At 34.4% G+C, this 19,060-nt stretch overlaps 5 protein-coding genes and 1 non-coding gene across 6 annotated transcripts; 3 read left to right on the top strand and 3 right to left on the bottom strand.

Moving 5' to 3' along the window:
• Positions 1-914: 914 nt before the first annotated feature.
• BX664DRAFT_328310 (uncharacterized protein) lies at positions 915-1,928 on the bottom strand. Its single transcript, XM_051544577.1, has 2 exons — positions 1,323-1,928; positions 915-1,256 (listed from the first exon to the last, which is right to left on the bottom strand). Exons 1-2 carry the CDS (start codon positions 1,848-1,850, stop codon positions 984-986), a joined length of 801 nt encoding a protein of 266 aa, XP_051401298.1. The 5' UTR covers positions 1,851-1,928; the 3' UTR covers positions 915-983.
• Positions 1,929-2,060: 132 nt separating this feature from the next.
• On the top strand, positions 2,061-2,919 carry BX664DRAFT_357350 (uncharacterized protein; the record flags this gene model as incomplete). The annotated part of the gene is made up of 3 exons (XM_051547947.1): positions 2,061-2,317; positions 2,419-2,704; positions 2,878-2,919. Exons 1-3 carry the CDS (start codon positions 2,118-2,120, stop codon positions 2,917-2,919), a joined length of 528 nt encoding a protein of 175 aa, XP_051401297.1. The 5' UTR covers positions 2,061-2,117.
• Positions 2,920-3,778: 859 nt separating this feature from the next.
• BX664DRAFT_294207 (Piwi domain-containing protein) lies at positions 3,779-6,821 on the top strand (the record flags this gene model as incomplete). The annotated part of the gene is made up of 7 exons (XM_051542085.1): positions 3,779-4,099; positions 4,231-4,363; positions 4,468-4,620; positions 4,688-5,484; positions 5,567-5,750; positions 5,817-6,440; positions 6,499-6,821. 7 exons carry the CDS (start codon positions 3,779-3,781, stop codon positions 6,819-6,821), a joined length of 2,535 nt encoding a protein of 844 aa, XP_051401296.1.
• A 3,701-nt stretch (positions 6,822-10,522) lies between these two features.
• Positions 10,523-12,433, bottom strand: BX664DRAFT_261191 (uncharacterized protein; the record flags this gene model as incomplete). The annotated part of the gene is made up of 2 exons (XM_051540669.1): positions 10,523-10,703; positions 10,764-12,433. The coding sequence occupies 2 exons, from the start codon at positions 12,431-12,433 to the stop codon at positions 10,523-10,525; spliced, it is 1,851 nt and encodes a 616-aa protein (XP_051401295.1).
• Positions 12,434-16,520: 4,087 nt separating this feature from the next.
• BX664DRAFT_t46 lies at positions 16,521-16,603 on the bottom strand. The gene has a single exon. It is a non-coding gene; the product is annotated as a tRNA-Leu (tRNA).
• A 785-nt stretch (positions 16,604-17,388) lies between these two features.
• On the top strand, positions 17,389-18,524 carry BX664DRAFT_357347 (inhibitor of apoptosis-promoting Bax1-domain-containing protein). Its single transcript, XM_051547946.1, has 3 exons — positions 17,389-17,716; positions 17,789-18,083; positions 18,175-18,524. The coding sequence occupies exons 1-3, from the start codon at positions 17,441-17,443 to the stop codon at positions 18,387-18,389; spliced, it is 786 nt and encodes a 261-aa protein (XP_051401294.1). The 5' UTR covers positions 17,389-17,440; the 3' UTR covers positions 18,390-18,524.
• Positions 18,525-19,060: the final 536 nt, after the last annotated feature.

Genomic DNA, 19,060 nt, shown 5'->3' with positions numbered 1-19,060 from the left:
TGGACTGGCTTCAAAAAAAAAAAAAAAAGAAAGTCCACCTGTTTGTGTGGGTTTTGTTGTTTTTTTTCTCTATTTTCTGTTCTTCATCCACTTTTTTTTTTTCCACATTGGGTGTCCTCTTTGTCTTTACGATGTTATCATGGTAAATTTTATTGGATTTGGAGTGTTTTGAAATAGGGATTTACAAAATACATGGGGAAACCTTTCCATTTTGGATGTAGGATTTATTACAGGTAAATGACAAAAAATATTTTACACTATTTTTTTCTATGAAATGTTTGACCTGGATTTGTTTTATAGGTAATGCCAATGAAAGATTGACTGGACGGCGAACTTGTTTTAATGGCAGCTTATTGTTAGGATCTTGGCGTTGACAAACGCCTCTGGTTGGTACTATAATAGATACAATAGAATGGATAGTAGTGATAGCTCTATTAGTTAGTATGTGGATAACGTTTTTTTTTTTAAATAAAGCTATATTGCTTTTTACTGAGAATGATCTCGTCCATGTTCGGTCCAAATTTCGTGCGATGATGACCACTTTTGACTGAATTTTGATCTTATGCTTCTCCATGCTTATCGTCTCATTTTTAAACAGTTTCACAGTTGCCAAGGTCTGTCCATTGTTCCCTTGTCGTATAGTTTCTAGTTCCCTAGTGAAATGATTTAGTAGATATATTTTTTTATTCAATAACGTTTTTGTTTTCATTCGATAAGATCAGATGCAGCGCGTTTGATTCCTTCTTTGTACGCCTACCTCACCTTGGAAAAAAATGATCCTGTAATACAGGATTTTTCCAGGATTTCTCATCCCGTGGGTATTATAAAATACAGGATATTTACAGGATCAAATACAGAAAATCGTGGGTATTATAAAATACAGGATATTTACAGGATCAAATACAGAATAAATCGTGGATTTTTATTATGAATAAAGGCAAAATATGGTGTAAAAAAATATGTCTACATAAAAAGCTATTCTATTATTGGTATCGTCCACGTTTTCTTGATCTTGATGATGATAAGGATGATGATCGTCTTGATGATGTTGATGATCTTGTTCTCCTTGTGGAAGATCTGGTGTTTGTTACCTTTCGGGGTGCAGATGATGATGATGATGATGATGATGTTCTTGTTGTTGATGGCGGTGGTGGTGGCGAAGGCGATAACAATAATGATGACGATGATGATGACGTTGACGATGGTGATGATGACGGTGATGATGCTTTTGTTGCTGCTGAAGAAGAGGCAATGGACTTTCAGTTTGATAAAAAAAAGTGTTAGTGGCTGTACAATGTCATATCCCTATCTACCAATCTTACCAGTCGTTCTACCCGATTTGCCCATTTATTTCTGAGCACAGTGTTGGCGATCCACCTATCTTCAGCACGATCAATTCGCACTCCAACTGCGGCCAACCTCTCTTCCAAATTCTTCTTGGCCTTTTCCTTTTCCTCCGCCGGTATTTTCGACCAGTTGAGAGATCTGGACGACAGATCGTTGTCTTGTTTCATTTGTTTTATGATAACGATGGCCATCGCTTTGATATTTTCGAAGATTTTCTGTGCCTGGTTGGGACCTTGTAGGTTTGATAATGCCGTGATCAACAATTTGTTCGTAACCTTTACCTTTTTCTCCTTTCCGTCCGTAATCTTGAATGGGTGTCTTATATCGCGCTCAACAGGTTCCACGTTGGCTGGCTGTTTTTCGAATATATCAATCAGTTTATCGAGTTTTTTCTGTGCTTGACTCTCCACTGCTTCAATGTTGTCGATTTTGCTTTCTACGGCGCGTAGTCGTGCTTCCATTTCTTCTAATAAGGTAACAATACGATCTAGTCGAGAAGACATTAGCTTTGAAAAGAATGTTGTCGAAATAAAAAGTGAAAAAATAACGAAAGAAAAAAAAAAGTGAAAAAATAATGAAGAAAAAAAAAGTGAGAGAATAACAAAGAAGAGAAAAAAAGAAAAAGAGAAAAAAAAAAGTGGGGATTAAAAATTTATGCTCGCAGATAAGACTGACAAGTACGTAAAAATTGAAATCCCTAAAAGGTTTGTTATCTTTTCTTTCCCTTTTTTTCTTTTCCTTTTCAAGTCCCCTTTATTTTTTTTTGTGTTATGTCAATTAAAAAGAAACAAAAGCTATTCAGTCTGACTAATTGTACTTGGTGCGGGATGGCCTTACGTCCTAATGAATTGGTGACCCACCTTTCCCAATGTAACAACGTTTATTCATCATTAGTTTCCTCTTCCTCACCTGCTTCTTCTTCTTCTGCTTCTTCTTCTATGAAGATGTCTCAACAACAAGTTTACAGCCAGTAACATCTCATGGTGTTCAAACTTTCCGTAAATAGATAAAAAAAGGTATTTCTATAATAATTGTTGGACAACGCTTTGTTTATATCTTTAAATACCGTAGGAACGCTTTACGACAACATCGACGGCTAGATCATTCGACGAAGAGGTTTTTTGGGGATGAAATAGAATATCAACGCTGCAATGGAAAGTACTTTGTAGTTGTCTATCTTCATCAATCGCAATACGACTGGGGAAATAGAATGTTCTACTTTACCGATTCCTATCTTGGCCGAAAACGTACCATCCTTAGCCTGGATACTATGATTGCAAGTGATGGAACGATAGACTGTGGGCAAACAAATCGTCACTATGTTTCTGGAAAAACATGGTGTTGGGTCAAGACACAAGTATGCAGCTCTGTGGCAAGACTAGTTTATTGTAGCCATCTTTTATTTTGACTTTGTATAGTATGTTATCATTTTTTTATTAGCCTTATTATAATAAATTACTTTTTATAGTCTATTCCCTGTATATTAGTTAGTTATTTAGTAATTATTCGTGGTAGTTCTTTATTTACTAGATTCTGGAATTACAAGCTGTATCCCGTACGTCAACTCAATGATGCGTTCTGTATATACCAGATTTATCCGGGATCCTGTAATTACAGGAAATATCGTGTAGGTTAACTCAGGATTTATCCTGGATATTCAGATTTTCATCTGGAATTGTTGGAAATACAGGATAGATTGACAGGATATTTACAGAATATTTCGTGTATAGCCTGTATTCAGATCATTTTTTCTAAGGTGCCTTTTACACCATAAGCCAACCAAAGCAAGGTATGAAACAATAATGAAAGACCTTTTATACTTATCATTGTATCCGTGTACTGACTCAATCGCTCTGTCTCTTTTTGTAGTGTGTGCAATATCTTCTAGTTGAAACAAGCGAACATAGATATCTTTAAAATGTTATATGATGTGTTACTCACGTTTAATAAAATAAATCCATCCCATTGCACCAACAAGTAGACAAAAAAGAATATTAGGAATCGATATAGTCCTGCTCGTGAAGTCTATTGGGTAACGCTAAATGAACTATCGCCATCCATTAGTGTAGAAAATAGTAGAATAGATATAGTGTACTTTATTGATTTCATACAAACCCGAATAAACACTTGTTTTCGATCTACTTGTCTCTCTTAGTTTCTTTTTTTATAATTGTATATACTTTGACGTGATGGTAGATATGTTGATGTTCATATTAAAAACGATAATGATTCCATAATAACAACGATAGATCCATGCTGCTGCTGACAAAGATGATCATAAAGATTTGCAGGATTTTTTTAAACTCGCTCCGATCAAGTAGCGGCATAAAAACCGATACGTTTCTCTCTCTCTCTCTCTCTCTCTCTCTCTACTTCTTTTTTTCTTTACTTTTTTTTTTCTTCCTTTTCTAATTGAATTCACTCTTCTATTATGGCAGATACCGCAAACAGAGATCTAACTCAACTGATTATTCGACTTGTTACCGGTGAATTTGGTACACCGATACGAGTACGAAGCAATTTCTTTGAAATGACAAGTCTTCCAGCTCAAAATATACAACACTTGAATATTCAAATATTACCTGATGGTACTCCTCCTGCTGTACTTAGAAAGGTATGGCAATCTTTTGAAGATAGTCTTGAAGGTCAAGCTTTTCTTAACAAGGTCAAGCCTGTCTTTGATGGTCGTGCAAATCTTTTTTCTCCAAAACCTCTGAAATGTGGTGATGATAATCTTGGGATTTGTTTTAACGTATGTGAAAAAAAAAAGAAAATGACGTATATTTCATCATATGCTCATTGTTCCAGTCAATATTATATTTCTTTTGATCACTCTTTTTTTTATTGGTTCACTTATATTCGTCTATTTTATTCTTTTTATAGGTCAATCTTCAAGAAGGAAACCGTTCTGGTGGTGTCTTCAAGTTGAATATCAAGCCTGTAGGTGTAATCAACATGAGTGAATTACAATCATTCTTGGATGGGAGGTCCGGTATTACCAACAATTGTCTAGCTGGTAAAAAAAAAAAAAAAAAAAAGATTATTATCAGTCTTGGTCTTTTTTTTTTATTAACTTCTTTTTTATTAACCTTTTTTTTTTTTTCTGAAACTGTGTCATAGCTATTATGGCTCTTGATGTATTATTTCATCACGTTCCAAGCATGCAATATCCCACTGTGGATCGATCCTTTTTCACTCCCCAGGATAAACGTCCTTTACCCAATGGTGCTGAAGTATGGCAAGGCATTTATCAATCTATTCGTCCTACTCAAGGTAACATAGAAAACATATAATCCTTAATATTTTTTTTTATTAATATTAAATTATTCATTGTTTATAGGCAAAATGATGGTCAATGTTGATGTTAGTGCTACCGCTTTCTATGAATCTGGTCCTCTTCATGAACTGTTACCCAAATTACTAGACCGCCATAGTCTTGATGATCTTCGTCATGGCATTTCTGATAGTGAACACACCGAAGTTGAAAAAATGCTCAAGAATCTCAAGATCGTTGTTGTCCATCGTGGTGCTGACAAGCGATTAGAGTACAAGATTAATAAGCTCACTTCTACCTCTGTTGAAAATACTGTATTCAAAGATAAACTTGGAAATGAAATCACGGTTGCTCAATACTTTCAAAAGACTTACAACAGACGTTTTGCTTATCCTTTCTTACCCTGTATTGTTGTCAAGAAAGATACCTTTTTGCCTATGGAAGTTTGTGAAGTCCTTCCTGGCCAACGCTATACGGAGAAATTGAATGAAGACCAAGCTGCCGAAATGACTAGCTTTACTTGGCAAAAGCCCAACGTATGTGCATTCAGGATAAACCAAGGTGTCAACCTCCTCAAATACAATGATAACCCATATATTCGACAATTTGGTGTCAACGTCAAGCCTGAAATGGCCATGATCGGAGCTCGAGTCCTTCCTGCTCCAGAGATCTCTTTCCATCCTTCCTCTCAAAATGCTACGTTTACTCCTATCGATGGTGTTTGGGATCTTCGTGGTAAGAAAGTTGCAAAGGGCGCCAACTTGAGTTGTTGGTCTGTTGTCAATTTTGACCACCTTCTTCCTATCGAAATAATCCAACATTTTATTCATGAACTATATCAAACGTTTGTTGATACTGGGTTGGTAAGTTGTCTTTTTTTAATAAAAACATGAATTATACTAACATGTCTTTTTTATTTTATTTCTTTTATCATCAATAATATAGACTGTATTCGACGATGGACCCCCAATGATCAATGCTGATCCTCAAGATAGCATTGAACGCATTCTTTTGCAGGCCTCCTCATGGTTCTGCGTAGGCTCAGAGGCTGAAACCCAATTAATTGTCTGTATCTTGCCAAATGCTGAAGTTCCTCTCTATGCTGAAATCAAGCGTGTCTCTGATACAGGTAAAAGAGGCAAACAAAAAGATGATGATGAGTTCTCTGACGTAATCCCGTATCTTTTTTGTCTAGTTATTGGTATTCCTACTCAGTGCATCCAAAGTGAGAATGTTGCTGACTGTAAGAAAGAATATTTGACCAATGTCTGCTTGAAAGTGAACATGAAGCTTGGCGGAATCAACTGGTTTCTGGATAATTTTCAAATTCCTTTGATCTCAACCAGACCTACTATTGTTTTTGGTGCTGACATTACTCATCCTCCTCGCGATATGAACAGACCATCTATAGCCGCAGTGACTGCAACTATGAATGCTGATGCAGCATATTATTCTTCTACTTTCCGTGCTCAAGCCCCCCGTACCGAAATCATTGAGGATTTAGCCAACATGGTCAAGGAACTGTTGAAGATCTTCTGTCAAAGTTGTGGTCAAAAGCCTCAGCAGATTTTATTCTATCGTTCTGGTGTTTCTGAAGGTCAGTTTGATCAAGTGCTCAGGAATGAAGTTGCTGCCATACACGCTGCCTGTGCTTCATTGGATAGAACTTACATGCCTCCTGTCACCTTTGTGGTTGTTCAAAAACATCATCATGCTCGATTCTTCCCTGTTGAATTCCGTCACGCTGATCGAACTGGTAACTGTGAACCTGGTACGGTTGTGGATAGTCATATTGTACATCCTTTTGCGTTCAGCTTTTGTAAGTATTCAGATGATTATGCATATTAGGATGATGCATTGATATATATATATTCTAGTTTTAAAGTCGTACGCCGGTCTTCAAAGTACATCGGGTCCTACTCAATACCACGTCATTTACGACAACTGTAATTTCGCGCCATATGTTTTACAAGAACTCACTTACCGTCTCTGCTACCTCTATGGTCGGGCCAGTAATGCTGCCTCTATCTGTCCCCCTGCTTATTATGCTCATTTGGTGGCAATTCGTGCGAATTTCTATCGCAAGGGTAATATTGGAGAAGATACTGATTCTACTGGTGAACATATGGATATTGGTGCTCAATTGGCCAGCTTTGATAAAGTCAGGCCAAACTTACAAAAAATAATGTATTATGTATAGCACCTAAATTTCATTACTATTTCTGATCTTTACAATAAACAAAAAAATTTTTCTTTTACGATTGTCGTATCAGCGTACTTTGTACCTAATATATAATATGTACGAATAAAAATAAAAAGATATAAAAATAAAAAGATATAAAAATAAAAATAAATATAAAAATACATGATGGAATCGATTTATATAACAAAGTAGTTGGAATAAAAATAAAAGTTTTATTAAATAAAAATATAACTACTAAAGACTAGTAATTGATATAATATAACTAAAGTTGTTATAAAGAAAAGAAATAAGAAGAAAATAAAAATTACCGCATATCTGAAAAATAAAAATAAAAAGTAATACGGACTTTGAAAGTCATTATGCTCATGGTCTTTTGATACTATCAAAAATCCGTTTCGAATACGAAGAGTTTTTACAATATAGACTTACAACAAAAGCAAAATAAAAATCATGAGTATCCAGTATATATTCCTGCTTTTTATTCCAAAAGTCATGCACTACGTGGCAGACATGACATCCGGAATTTTTTTCCCCATTCCAGACTCCAGATGGCGTAATGTTTGTCCTACACAACACGATTATCCAAAATTTTCAACAGTAGGTTTTTATTATATAAAGAAGTACCATTCGATAGAACTAAAAGGCTATAGCTAACCAAAAAATAAACTTATATACAGACTCTTATTTTTCTTTGCTTTCCTTCCGCTAATGACAAGCTAGAGGCAATCTGCGCAAACTGAGGTCACCAAAAACGTCTCCTTTTCGTTCTTTTTGTACTTGGATAACGTTTTTTGCGTTTTTTAGACGCCAAGTTTTTCTTTGCTTGGCAAGCAAAACAGGGTTCTTCACCTTCATCTACAGGATTTGTTGGTGTCAAAATCTCCATACGTGCGGCTGCCAGTATCTGGTTGAAATCGACGTTCGGATTCAGAACATCTAAAATATGCTCATTAGATTGTAAAGGCATGGTCAAGACAGTATAAATGGACAAACAAAAATAAAATCAGGATGAGAGTAAAGTTTCTCAAGGTCACCAAAAAAAATCAAGATAATGCTTATATTGTGTCAGTTTCTTGCGATACATGGGATGTACGAAAATGATCCAATGACATTCTTTCGGCGTTTTGTATTTTTTCCTTTCTAGATTTGCCAATTCTATCCTGCCTTCCTTTCATCATATTGTCGTGCAAAATTAAAGTATATATCTCTTGGATGAGTTTAGCAAGGAGCGAAAATGGAAAATACCGTCTTGGATTTTTTTTTCTACAGAAAATTTAGCAAGTTGCTTTTGCTTCCATTTTATTAATTTCGTTCCCTTTTTTTTTCACTCTTTTCATTTCTCTTCAGCTTTTGGTCTTTTACTCGTGCATTCATACTGCCTAACGATAGGTAACATATAAAACACAGTAACTTTAATGGATTCTTATTCTATTACCATCAAAATAATAAAATGGTAATTTTTAAAAAGCAGGATAATATACAGTTGTTTACGACTCTTCTTTTATAGTCAATGCTTGACCCTCTTGGTTTTTACAGCTGCAAGATCTCTTTTCTTCTTGATTGAACTATCTCTTTTTTTACTTTTTTTTTCATCTATCTCTCACTGCAACGATGTTTCTTCCAATATCAGTTTTCTACTTGATAGTACTATTTCTCTCTTAAGACTCGGCTGCATAGCAGACACAATTCGGTTATGTACAAGTATTTTTGAAGGTTCTTTTTCTTACTTGGTTGATTTTCCTTATGGTGTTGGTTTCTTCAATATGTTTTTCCTATGTCGTTGACCCTTGTTTTATTTTTCTTTTTATTGCTTGGTATGTGTCTCCTTAATGTCGTCTTCCGTGATCTTGTACTATCATTCATATCTCGTGGTGCCCTCTATTCCCTCAAATAAAGTCAACAGTTCGTTTGCGCCTACACTCTATGTAAAGTGCCCTTGATTTCTCCTTTAATTTGATTCTCATAATGATACAGTGCATCAACACCAGTGAATGATGTTGAAAAATAAAATATATATATATATATGAATAATAGTAATGGATTACTATTCGTTTTCTTGATTTTATTTGTAGATGTCAATATTCTCGTCTATGCAATTAAATGGCGATATACACTTCCAATAGCGTAAGAGGGTAAACGTATATATAAGGCAAAAGAGAATAACAATGATGGATTAGAAGATGATGGACATTCACTATTTTCTATCCTGTTTAATAGGTCATTGAAGAACAGAAATGGAAGCATATCAAAGGAGGGCAAAGGGAAGGTGAACAAACAATTCGTATGGATGATGATGATGTGTATTCACTTCCTCGCAGCCTTTTATTTTTAAACAGGTTGTTGAAGCTACTCAATAGAAATACTTGCAGTGTCTTTAGGCAAGCCAATAAAGCAGTTACAATCACTTGGCAAGAAGAGATAATCCTAACTTATATTTTTGTTCCAAGCTATACAAGCTACTCAATAGAAACTAAAAACAAACAGCCGCTGTTTGAAGGAATGAAATGTCTCCAACACGCAACATTGGTAGATATCGATGTACAGTATTTTCTAACTTTCTTTTCTTGTCCTACGGGCTACTGCACTATGGGAAACAGGCAGACTATGGTTTGAAAGAATTGACGGCACCGTCATGAACTGAACAAAAAGAAATACCGTCACTTCATCTATACTAACAGTACATCGCATTTCAGCAGACTATGAAGACAAGGATAGATAGATGGTACTTTATTCTTAGGTGAATTCTAGGCTGGTGGTAGCGGGGTTAAGGGAAGAGTTAGCCAAATGACTAGTCATATCGAATAAACAACCAATACTAATCATCATTGAAAAAAAAAATCTATTTTATATAAATATAATAAAAAAAAGGAAAACCTTTATCTAACTTTTGATCTGACTTGTATATCTATCTTCTATTTCCAACTTTTGATCTAACTTTTATATCTATCTTCTATATTTAACTTTTGATATAAAAATGGCGACTGTCGTATCAGCGTATTCTGTACCTATAATATAAGTGTATAATAAAAAATAAAAGAATGCATTCATACATACGTAATACATCCTGTAGATGGAAATGACCCCGTTGACATAGTTGTAATAAAATAAAAACTTTATTGAATAAAAAAATGTGTAAAGTAACGACTACACTAATGTATATAATAAAACCATGAAAAAGTCAATGGAAAAGAAAAAGAAAAGAAAAATGCAAAAATGAAAAATGAAAAATAAAAAATAAAAAAGGGGACTTCGAAATTTATTCTGCTCTTAACCTAAATTCACCCCTGAGTAAAGAACTCTAATTTAATGAATGAAGAATGTCGATACGTTTACCATATAATAATCATCAAAGGAATTAATTATGAATATCGTTCAGATTAATCACATATACCAACAAAGAGTATACATGGTATTTAATACATATGATGATTACATGATGATTATAATTTTATCTTCAAAACAGATATAAAAGAGATATAAATTTTTCAAGTGTAGATACAATAATCAACTTTATCTTTTTATTCTAAATAAAGAACTAAGAAGAATCTCACTGACTTATCATTAGTCTTATACTTTTTATTTTACTTTATTTTATCTACACACAATTCAACAGCGACAACTAAAGAAATAAATAATATCTGAAATAAAATCAAATAAAAAAAGTACAAATAAAAAAAATTAAGTGAACAAACTTCAGGTCACTGGAAAGGGTCAGGCCTTTGCCGGCGAACGAAAGGCTCTGGTCTATCATTTCCTTCCCTATGACTAAGAAGGATTGTTCGCATATTTAGGCATGCCATGAGATCCCGATTCCATTGGCGATGACTTCCTTCATGTCCTGCCGCTGTCATCGCATCCAGACATTGTTGGGAGGTGCATCTAAAAATAATAATATTAACATCATTACATTATAATTGTTAAGTAGAAAGGCAGAATTACCTGAGCAAACCCCATCGACGCACTTGTCCCGTTCTGAAAGGACGAGGGTTAGGGAAAAGGCCGAAGTGCTCCAATGAACGTTGAGAGCAGGATGGACAAACCTTGCTGGTTCGGAATTCATCGATAAGGTATAACTGACAACCGAAACGAACAAGCATTCTTCGCATTCCAACACCTCGCATCGGTTCGTGATGACGTTGATGTGGGGCCGACCAATCACCGATCACCAAGACAGAGTCATTACCAAATTGGTTCCTGAGCGATTTCACCAGTCGCTCGTCAGATTGTTGTCGTCGAATATAGGCAGACAATCTGAGCTTTCGGAACACAATCATGGCGTAGAATTCATGTAACGCTTGCCAAACGGTAGCTCTAGTTTGCAAGAATGTGGTGAAGTCACCGACATTCAGGGTTTTGCTGTTTGTGTGTGAAAGTTCCAGTTCGGCTTGCGTTACTTGGTTCGTTTTGCGTTCTAATAAGATTTTCGCATACCGCCTCCTTTTTGTTTCGTTCCTTCTTTGGTTGGAAGTATAACGATATGCTGAGACATTAACTGTCGTTGATGATTCCAGTACACAGTACAGCATGTCGCGTCGACCAACATCAATTAAAACGCAACGATTAGCAATCTCGTGATGTTGGTCGACATTCAGTTCGTCGATATATTGAGTCGTTCGAACTGGAGCCTGATAAGCTTGTCGACCTCCCATTGCCAACGTGTTTTTATTCTGTTTAGCAATGACCAAGCTCACACCATCTGTGTACACAGTCCCACGGAACACGAATGTATGGACTTCGTCACCATTGCCGTTCTGAGGTTTCCAGCATTGGCGACGCAAATCAACAACCTCACCCCAAGTTTGGATCTTGAATTCTGGGGTGAATAGAACGCTTCTTCCTCCGCTGTAAGTTCTTGCGAGTATCTTCGTATGCAGAATCTTGGTGTCAATCTGCACAAACGAAGGCACCCACGAGGTCCGGAGAGGATACCAATTGAATTCTCTATATCCATTTGTGTGGAAAGCGTTTGCCAAATGGTAAAATGCTGTGATATATTTTGCGGGATCGTACTTGACGTGCGTATAATGGTTTTGATGAAAATTTCGAAGAGGAATAGGTTGGATCAAGTCTAAAATAGCTACAATCTGGTCAAAGGCTTGAGGATATGCGTTCCGTAGCAATGCATCATTTCGTTCACTTGGATGCCGGACGATGGCTCGTTTAAATTGGGCAGCTGGCATCGTTATTTGTTGACGAACGGCCTCATCGATTTCTTCTTCCGTTGCGCCTGATTCGACTAGACCATCTGTCAGCAGAGCAGCGTCTTCCGTGACATTTAAAAGACGGTTCACGAAGTGACGAAGACGTGACTCGAAATTCCGTTGTATATTATTGAGGTAGCTAGTTTGAATTTTGTTGGACTCATACAACCCGATTTGTTGGTTGTATGTAAATGTGAACGGCTGATACTGAGTATGTTGGAAATATAATTGTCTATGGTCATTGACTATGGTTGCATATGGTCCTCTAACAGCAGCACTGGTGGTAACAAGCGATTTCCAGACTGCAAAAAAAAACCTTTTGTCTTGTACACAGCTGTAGATATCGAAATTTTCATCGGCTTCAAATTCACGTAAAAATATGAATTTGGTAAAGCTATAGGCATGCATAGTTACTGTATTCACATTGATTACAAACTGCCTCAAATTGTCGAGGTATTGCTCATGCCATCCAGCGTCATTTAAGGATGTTTTGACACAAATAAACCTGGATTCACCAGTTCCTTCGCGGGCTTGTTGCATTTCATTAATACGAAATTCAGCCATAATGATACTTGAATGTTAAAACGTTACAAAAATGGTAAAAACACAATATTGAGAAAAAAATTAAAGAAAAGAAAAGAAAAAGAAAACTTTTGTTCTGTCAGGGTATAAATAGAAGAAAAACTACCGTGGGTAATGTGATAATCATATGGCAACCGGCGGAACTGTTCCACTTTTTTTTCTCATCTTTGAATGATTTTTTTTATGTTCCTCCGTTATCTTTAACACATAATATACAGTATATCATGCAAGTACAATATATAAGATATTGCTTTATGCATTATGCATGTTGATCGGCTACCACATGATGTCTGACCTCATGTCATGATTCGTAATCGTCCATCGTGCTGTCCGTCATCTTATCAGCACATGATGTCCCATCATCCCGTCGTCGTAAAGGTAATATCATGGTGCCATCATTTCATCATTGTAACACTGGCACCATAGTTCCATCATTTCATCATTGTAAACTGATATCATCATTGTAAAGCTTGTGGAATTGGTGTAGATGTACGTTTAAAAATAAAGTAAAAAGTAAAAAAAGGAGACGAGAACAAGTCTGTGGTTCCTTTTCATTACTGAAACATACTATTGATCATTCCCTTTTCCCATAGATGACATCAAAATTTGCATAATAGTTCCTTTTTTTTCTTTTTGAAACATGCAATCAATTGATTTTTTTCCCGTAGATGACAGATGTAAATTTGCATAATAGTTCCTTTTTTTTTGAAACCATTTACTCGGGTCCTTATCTTTTTTTTTATTACTGAAACATGCAATCAATTGATTTTTTTCCCATAGATGGCATCAAAGTTTGCATAATAGTTCCTTTTTTTTTCTTTTTGAAACATGCTGTCGTATCTAGACTGATATTATTGTGTAACTTTAAGATCTCAGCTTCTTGTCATTTAAGATTGGATTAGAATAGTTTTTTCTCTTTTTTTCTCTCTCATTCAATTCTTATTGAAATAAACCATATCAACAGTCTCATCGTATTTTCGATTTGTCTTTTATTATTATTTTTATATTTTTTAATCCAATCAACTATCTTACATGCAATCAATTGATTTTTTTCCCATAGATGACAGATGTAAATTTGCATAATAGTTCCTTTTTTTCTTTTTGAAACCATTTACTCGGGTCCTTTTCTTTTTTTTTTTTCATTACTGAAACATACAATCGATCGATGTCTTTTCCCACAGATGACATCAGAATTTGCATAATAGTTCTTTTTTTTTAATTACTGAAACATACTATTGATCATTCCCTTTTCCCATAGATGACAAATTTAAATTTGCATAATAGTTCCTTTTTTTCTTTTTGAAACCATTTACTCGGGTCCTTATCTTTTTTTTTTCATTACTGAAACATGCAATCGATCGATCTCTTTTCTCATAGATGACATCAAAGTTTGCATAATAGTTTTTTTTTTTTAATTACTGAAACATGCAATCGATCGATCTCTTTTCTCATAGATGACATTAAAGTTTGCATAATAGTTCCTTTTTTTCTTTTTGAAACATACAATCGATCGATCTTTTTTCCCATAGACATCAAAATTTGCATAATAGTTCCTTTTTTCTTTTTGAAACCATTTACTCGGGTCCTTTTGATTTCATAGCTAAAAAAGCTCATAATTACAGGGGTGATTTGTCTTTTTTTCTTTTACAGGGGTTTGTTTTATTATAAAAGAACGTCCTTTTTTACTTCATCAAATTCTTTTTTTCTTTTCTTTTTTTTTCTTTGGGCTTGCCTGTCTTCTTTTGGGCTTGCCTGTCCCTTCCTTTGTCATCTTTTTCCGTGTCCTTTCCCTTTGGCCAATCTTCTTTTCCGTCTGTCCTCCCTTGTGGCCTGTTTCTTGGTTTGACCTCGGTCGTTATTTGCTCAGGCGTGGTTGGGGTCACCTTCTCTTTTGGGCCTGTCATCTTTTCCGTCTGTCCTCCTTTCTGGCCTCTCTTCTTATCCGCTTCTTTCCTCTCTGGGTTGACCTCGGTCGTTATTTGCCTAGGCGTGGTTGGGGTCGCCCATTTTTTTTAAAAAGGTTATAAACACACACACCGCTTTCCGGGATGGTTATCGCCATCCTACTTTCACTGCAGTGAGAAATTGCTGCAGTGATCTCGATACATGTTTAGGCGTTCGCGCTTAAATTGTAAGTGAATAAAAAGATATCATCTGGATAAGTATTACTCATTTTTTATTTTTTATTTTTTATATATGTTAACTTGGTGAACTCAACTGGTGGATTTCCTTTATATTTTTTTTTTTGATTACTCTTTTTTTTTCATGATATCTATTTTCTTATATTCTCTATTTGATTATGCGACAATTATATTTTTTTTCTTCTGTCATCTATTTTCCATCCTTACTATATATTTTATTTCCTATTTTTGCGACATCTTATTCTTTGAATTCCGTCATTTATTATTGAATAAAGTGTATTAACCTAACTATTGTTTATATCGAATCTACATTCATTTGATAGAATGGCATCAAAACCATTTCTCCTCTTTTATGATCATGTACGCTTCCAAATTCAAATCAAATCACTTTATAAATAAATGTGATATGCTCTATCAGTTTGAAAGTAACACTTTTGTTTTATTTTCTAAATATTTCTGCATATTCTTACTACTTATTTTTTCTTTATTGTTTAGAATTCATGGCAACGGTGAAAATATCCCTCATTCTGTTTTGAACAAGGTACGCTACAGTATGTAACAATTTGATACCATTATTTAGGAGGTGTATGCGATTCTTGGAGAAAGTTAAGACATGCTAGGAAACAGAGGTAAGTCCATTACAGAGACGACAAATTGGGAAGGATAGGATGACATATACGACGTGAAGGTGTATACGGCAGTATGATGCGTGCAACATGGTAATTCATACTACAGCTATAGCTTAGCTTAGTTTAGTTTATGCTGTATATTATAGTATAGTATGTCTTCAACAAAGCTTACATATATTATTTGATTTGAAATAAAGTATTTACTGAACTTTTATATCGTAACTTTGTGTTCATTTTTATGAAGGCCACATCTTGTAATGGATGACTAGTGTTTTTTTTTTTTTTTTTTTTTGTCACTGAGTGGAAAAAAAGAAATATATTTTCATAGTATTCTTGAATGATCTAAAGGATAATTGATTTGATAATATAATACGATCGTCCTTGATGATGATCAAATAAATGATCTTATGATAGCCTTTATAAAAATAAAACCTAAGACGACTGATTCTTTAAGAATGACCTTGCGTAATCAAGTACTGGTGCTCACTATTTAACTTATTATCAATCAATCATCCGAATTACTTTTTCAATTTTGGCTATTTGAACCCAAAAAATCACTTAACACTGTTAAAAAAAAAAAAAAAATTATATATGTATTAACCATGGTCACACTTTGTGACATCGTGTCTTTTTTTGACCATCAGTCTAAACCGTGGTTTAGAAAAATAGTATAAATACTCCATCTTTTTTTTTTTTTTTTTTTTTTTTTTTTTTTATCAGTAGTCAACAAATATTATATTTTTTTTTTAATAAAACTATTAACATCCCATTTCAATTGTATTTGAGGATTATTACTCTTGATTGGCTCATTTTGTTCTATATTTAAAGTCAGAACAATTTTACTCTACTTCTACTTTCCAAATTTGGAACAAGACTTTATTTTTCTTTAATTTACTTTTTGTTTTATTTTATTTCTTTTCTTATACATGTGCTGGCGTAATCAAGTACTGGTGCTCACTAAACAACTTATTCTCTTTCAATCATCCGAATTACTTTTTCAATTTTGAACCTATAAACCAAAAAAATCACCTAGCAACACTCCCTTCTTCATGATCATGCCATAAATCACTTTTAACAATACCACAGGCACATCTTTTAACCATGGTGAAACAATTTACCCGATCATCGAATAGCAAAAAGGAATGGTAACTGGGTGATTCGAACACCCGCCTCTTACGAGACCGCAACTTGAGTGCGGCGCCTTAGACCAACTCGGCCAAATTACCTAGATAGAAAACTAGACTCCAATGTGCATGAAAAAGCCAATCGTAAATTCGCGCCATTTGATTGGTTAAAAGAAGCCGTCGGTAAAACACAACCCAATCATCTCGTTCCATCATTATTCGTATCAAATTAGTCAAAGTAAAAAAAAAAAAAAAAAAAAAGAAGAAGTAAAGACACAGATGTAGGGTAGTGATATAGAAAATGTCGTTTATTTCATAATGGAATATTTATATGGTAAGAATCCATATAAGAATCGGGAAGATCGTATAGAAATAAAAGATGGCATGAGGTGTACATATAATAATAAAGGGGTAAAAGATGGAATGACATACACTATAATAGCAATAATAAAATAAAAAGGAATGAAGAAAAGAAAAAAAAGATAATGAATGATACTGTTTATTTCATAATGGATATGATAAGAATGGGAAAGGAATTGATGTAAAAAAAAAAAAAAAAAAAAAAAAAAAAAAGGTTAGAGGGAAAAGAAAATAAAGTGAAAAACAAAAACACTCCGCCAATATGGCATAAAAAAAAAAAAAGATGCTTGATAAATATCATTATCATAACAAATCATCATGATAACAACTTATCCAACACTCTATATTTTATACACAAATTGGTAAATTGGTAGAAATGAAAGAAGTGCTTTATCTTGAAATGCAACAGAAAGAAAAGAATGGCGGTATTTGAAAATAGTCCTCCTTTCTGCTTTTGCCACGAAAACTCTTTCCTTTTTTTTTTTTTTTTTTTTTCTCCATTTCTTTCCATCTTTTTCTTTTTTTTTTTTTTTTTAATCTATTTTCATAATAATAACAATAAGTGTACCTCCAAAAACAATGGCAGGTTATCCACATGAAAAAGCATCTTCCTCTTATACAAGTAGTTCAAGTCAACAAGTGATTAGCAGACCTGTACGACAACATCTTGTACATGTATTTCTTACAATAGCCGCTCTCCTTGGTGTTGCCGCTATTGGTGCACATTATGGTGGTCCTTATTCACGACTATCTGCTCTATCTGGAGGAGTCATTGAAACTGGTGCAGTTATTGGTAGTGTATTTGGTATACGACATTTAAGACAAGATCATATTCTACGCTGGGGATTACTCTTCGTAATATCCAAAAAAAAAAAAAAAAAATGAAATTCAATGACTCACTTTTTTTTTTTTCTTTCTTTGATTTAGGTATATGCACTCTTTAGTGGTTCATCTTTATCCAGTTTGGTGGCAATATATCTTCGATGGGATCCTACTGGTACACTTCTTCTTGCAGCATTGAGTGGATCGGTGTTTATCTTTTTGGGATTTGCAGGTAGTGCATTATTGGCGAATCGTCGAAGTATGCTTTATTACGGTGGTATGGCGGGTAGTTTACTTGGTATCATGATCTGGGCGTCCTTTGCCAATCTCTTTTTTATTCGATCTTCTTCCATGTTCTCGGCTGAATTATACCTTGGATTGATTGCCTTTGCAGGATTTGGTAAAAAAAAAAAAAAAAAAAAAAAAAAAAAAAAATGAATGATAAAAAAAAAAAAAGAAGAACGATTCATTTTTTTTTTTTTTTTGAATAGTGGTTTACGATACTCAAATGATTGTGGAAAGGGCAAGTGCTGGCATTTTTGATATTCCAGGTCATGCATTGGAACTTTTTATGGATTTGTTTGCTCTTTTTGTACGATTGGCATTGATCATTTTACGGAAAGAAGAAGAACGAGAACGCAATGGTGGAAACAGAAGACGACAACAACGAAGACGTCGACAAAATCAATGGGAATCAAGTTTATAGTGGTCAGTTTATTTTATCTTTTTAGTATAAATTTAATTGTATATCATTCTCTCTCTCTCCCCTTTTGTAGTAATAGTCTTTTTTTTTTATTATAATAATAAAAAAAAATCAAAAAATTGATAACGTTTATTCATTTTTTTCTTTTATAGGATGATCTCTATTAGAATGATGTAGCTTGACGGGATAAATTCGTGTTTTTAACAAGGACCAATATCCTTTCTGTTTTTGTTTTGCCTGTTGTTCTTTTTCTTGTTGCTGATGATGTTGTTGATATGTATGATCTATTGGACCATCTAAGGACTGCTCTTCTTGTGCCATTGAACAATGAGAATAGTGATAATTAAGTTGATGATCCGAAGGATGATAAGGAGAATGATATGGATGATGGTTAGAATGTTTTTGCATGTTACTGATGGCATGATTAGATCGATGATGAGATTGGTATCGATAAGGATCATAGTATGGATAGTGGTACGGACGATGATGAGGTTGATAATGATAAGGATGATGATATGGATGATGATGATGATGATGGTGACGATGATTGTACGGATGGTGATAAAAATGATGATGATTAGATGGTTCTTGCCGATCATTAGGGATCTTTGAACGATGAAGAGATATATGATTGTCACGTACATCAGGGTGGATCTCGAAACCTAAATAATTTA

The sequence above is a fragment of the Halteromyces radiatus genome (genome assembly GCF_025201355.1).
Source record: "Halteromyces radiatus strain CBS 162.75 chromosome Unknown BX664scaffold_3, whole genome shotgun sequence".
Taxonomy (NCBI): Eukaryota; Fungi; Mucoromycota; class Mucoromycetes; order Mucorales; family Cunninghamellaceae; genus Halteromyces; species Halteromyces radiatus.
This window is presented reverse-complemented; position numbering and strand designations above follow the sequence as displayed.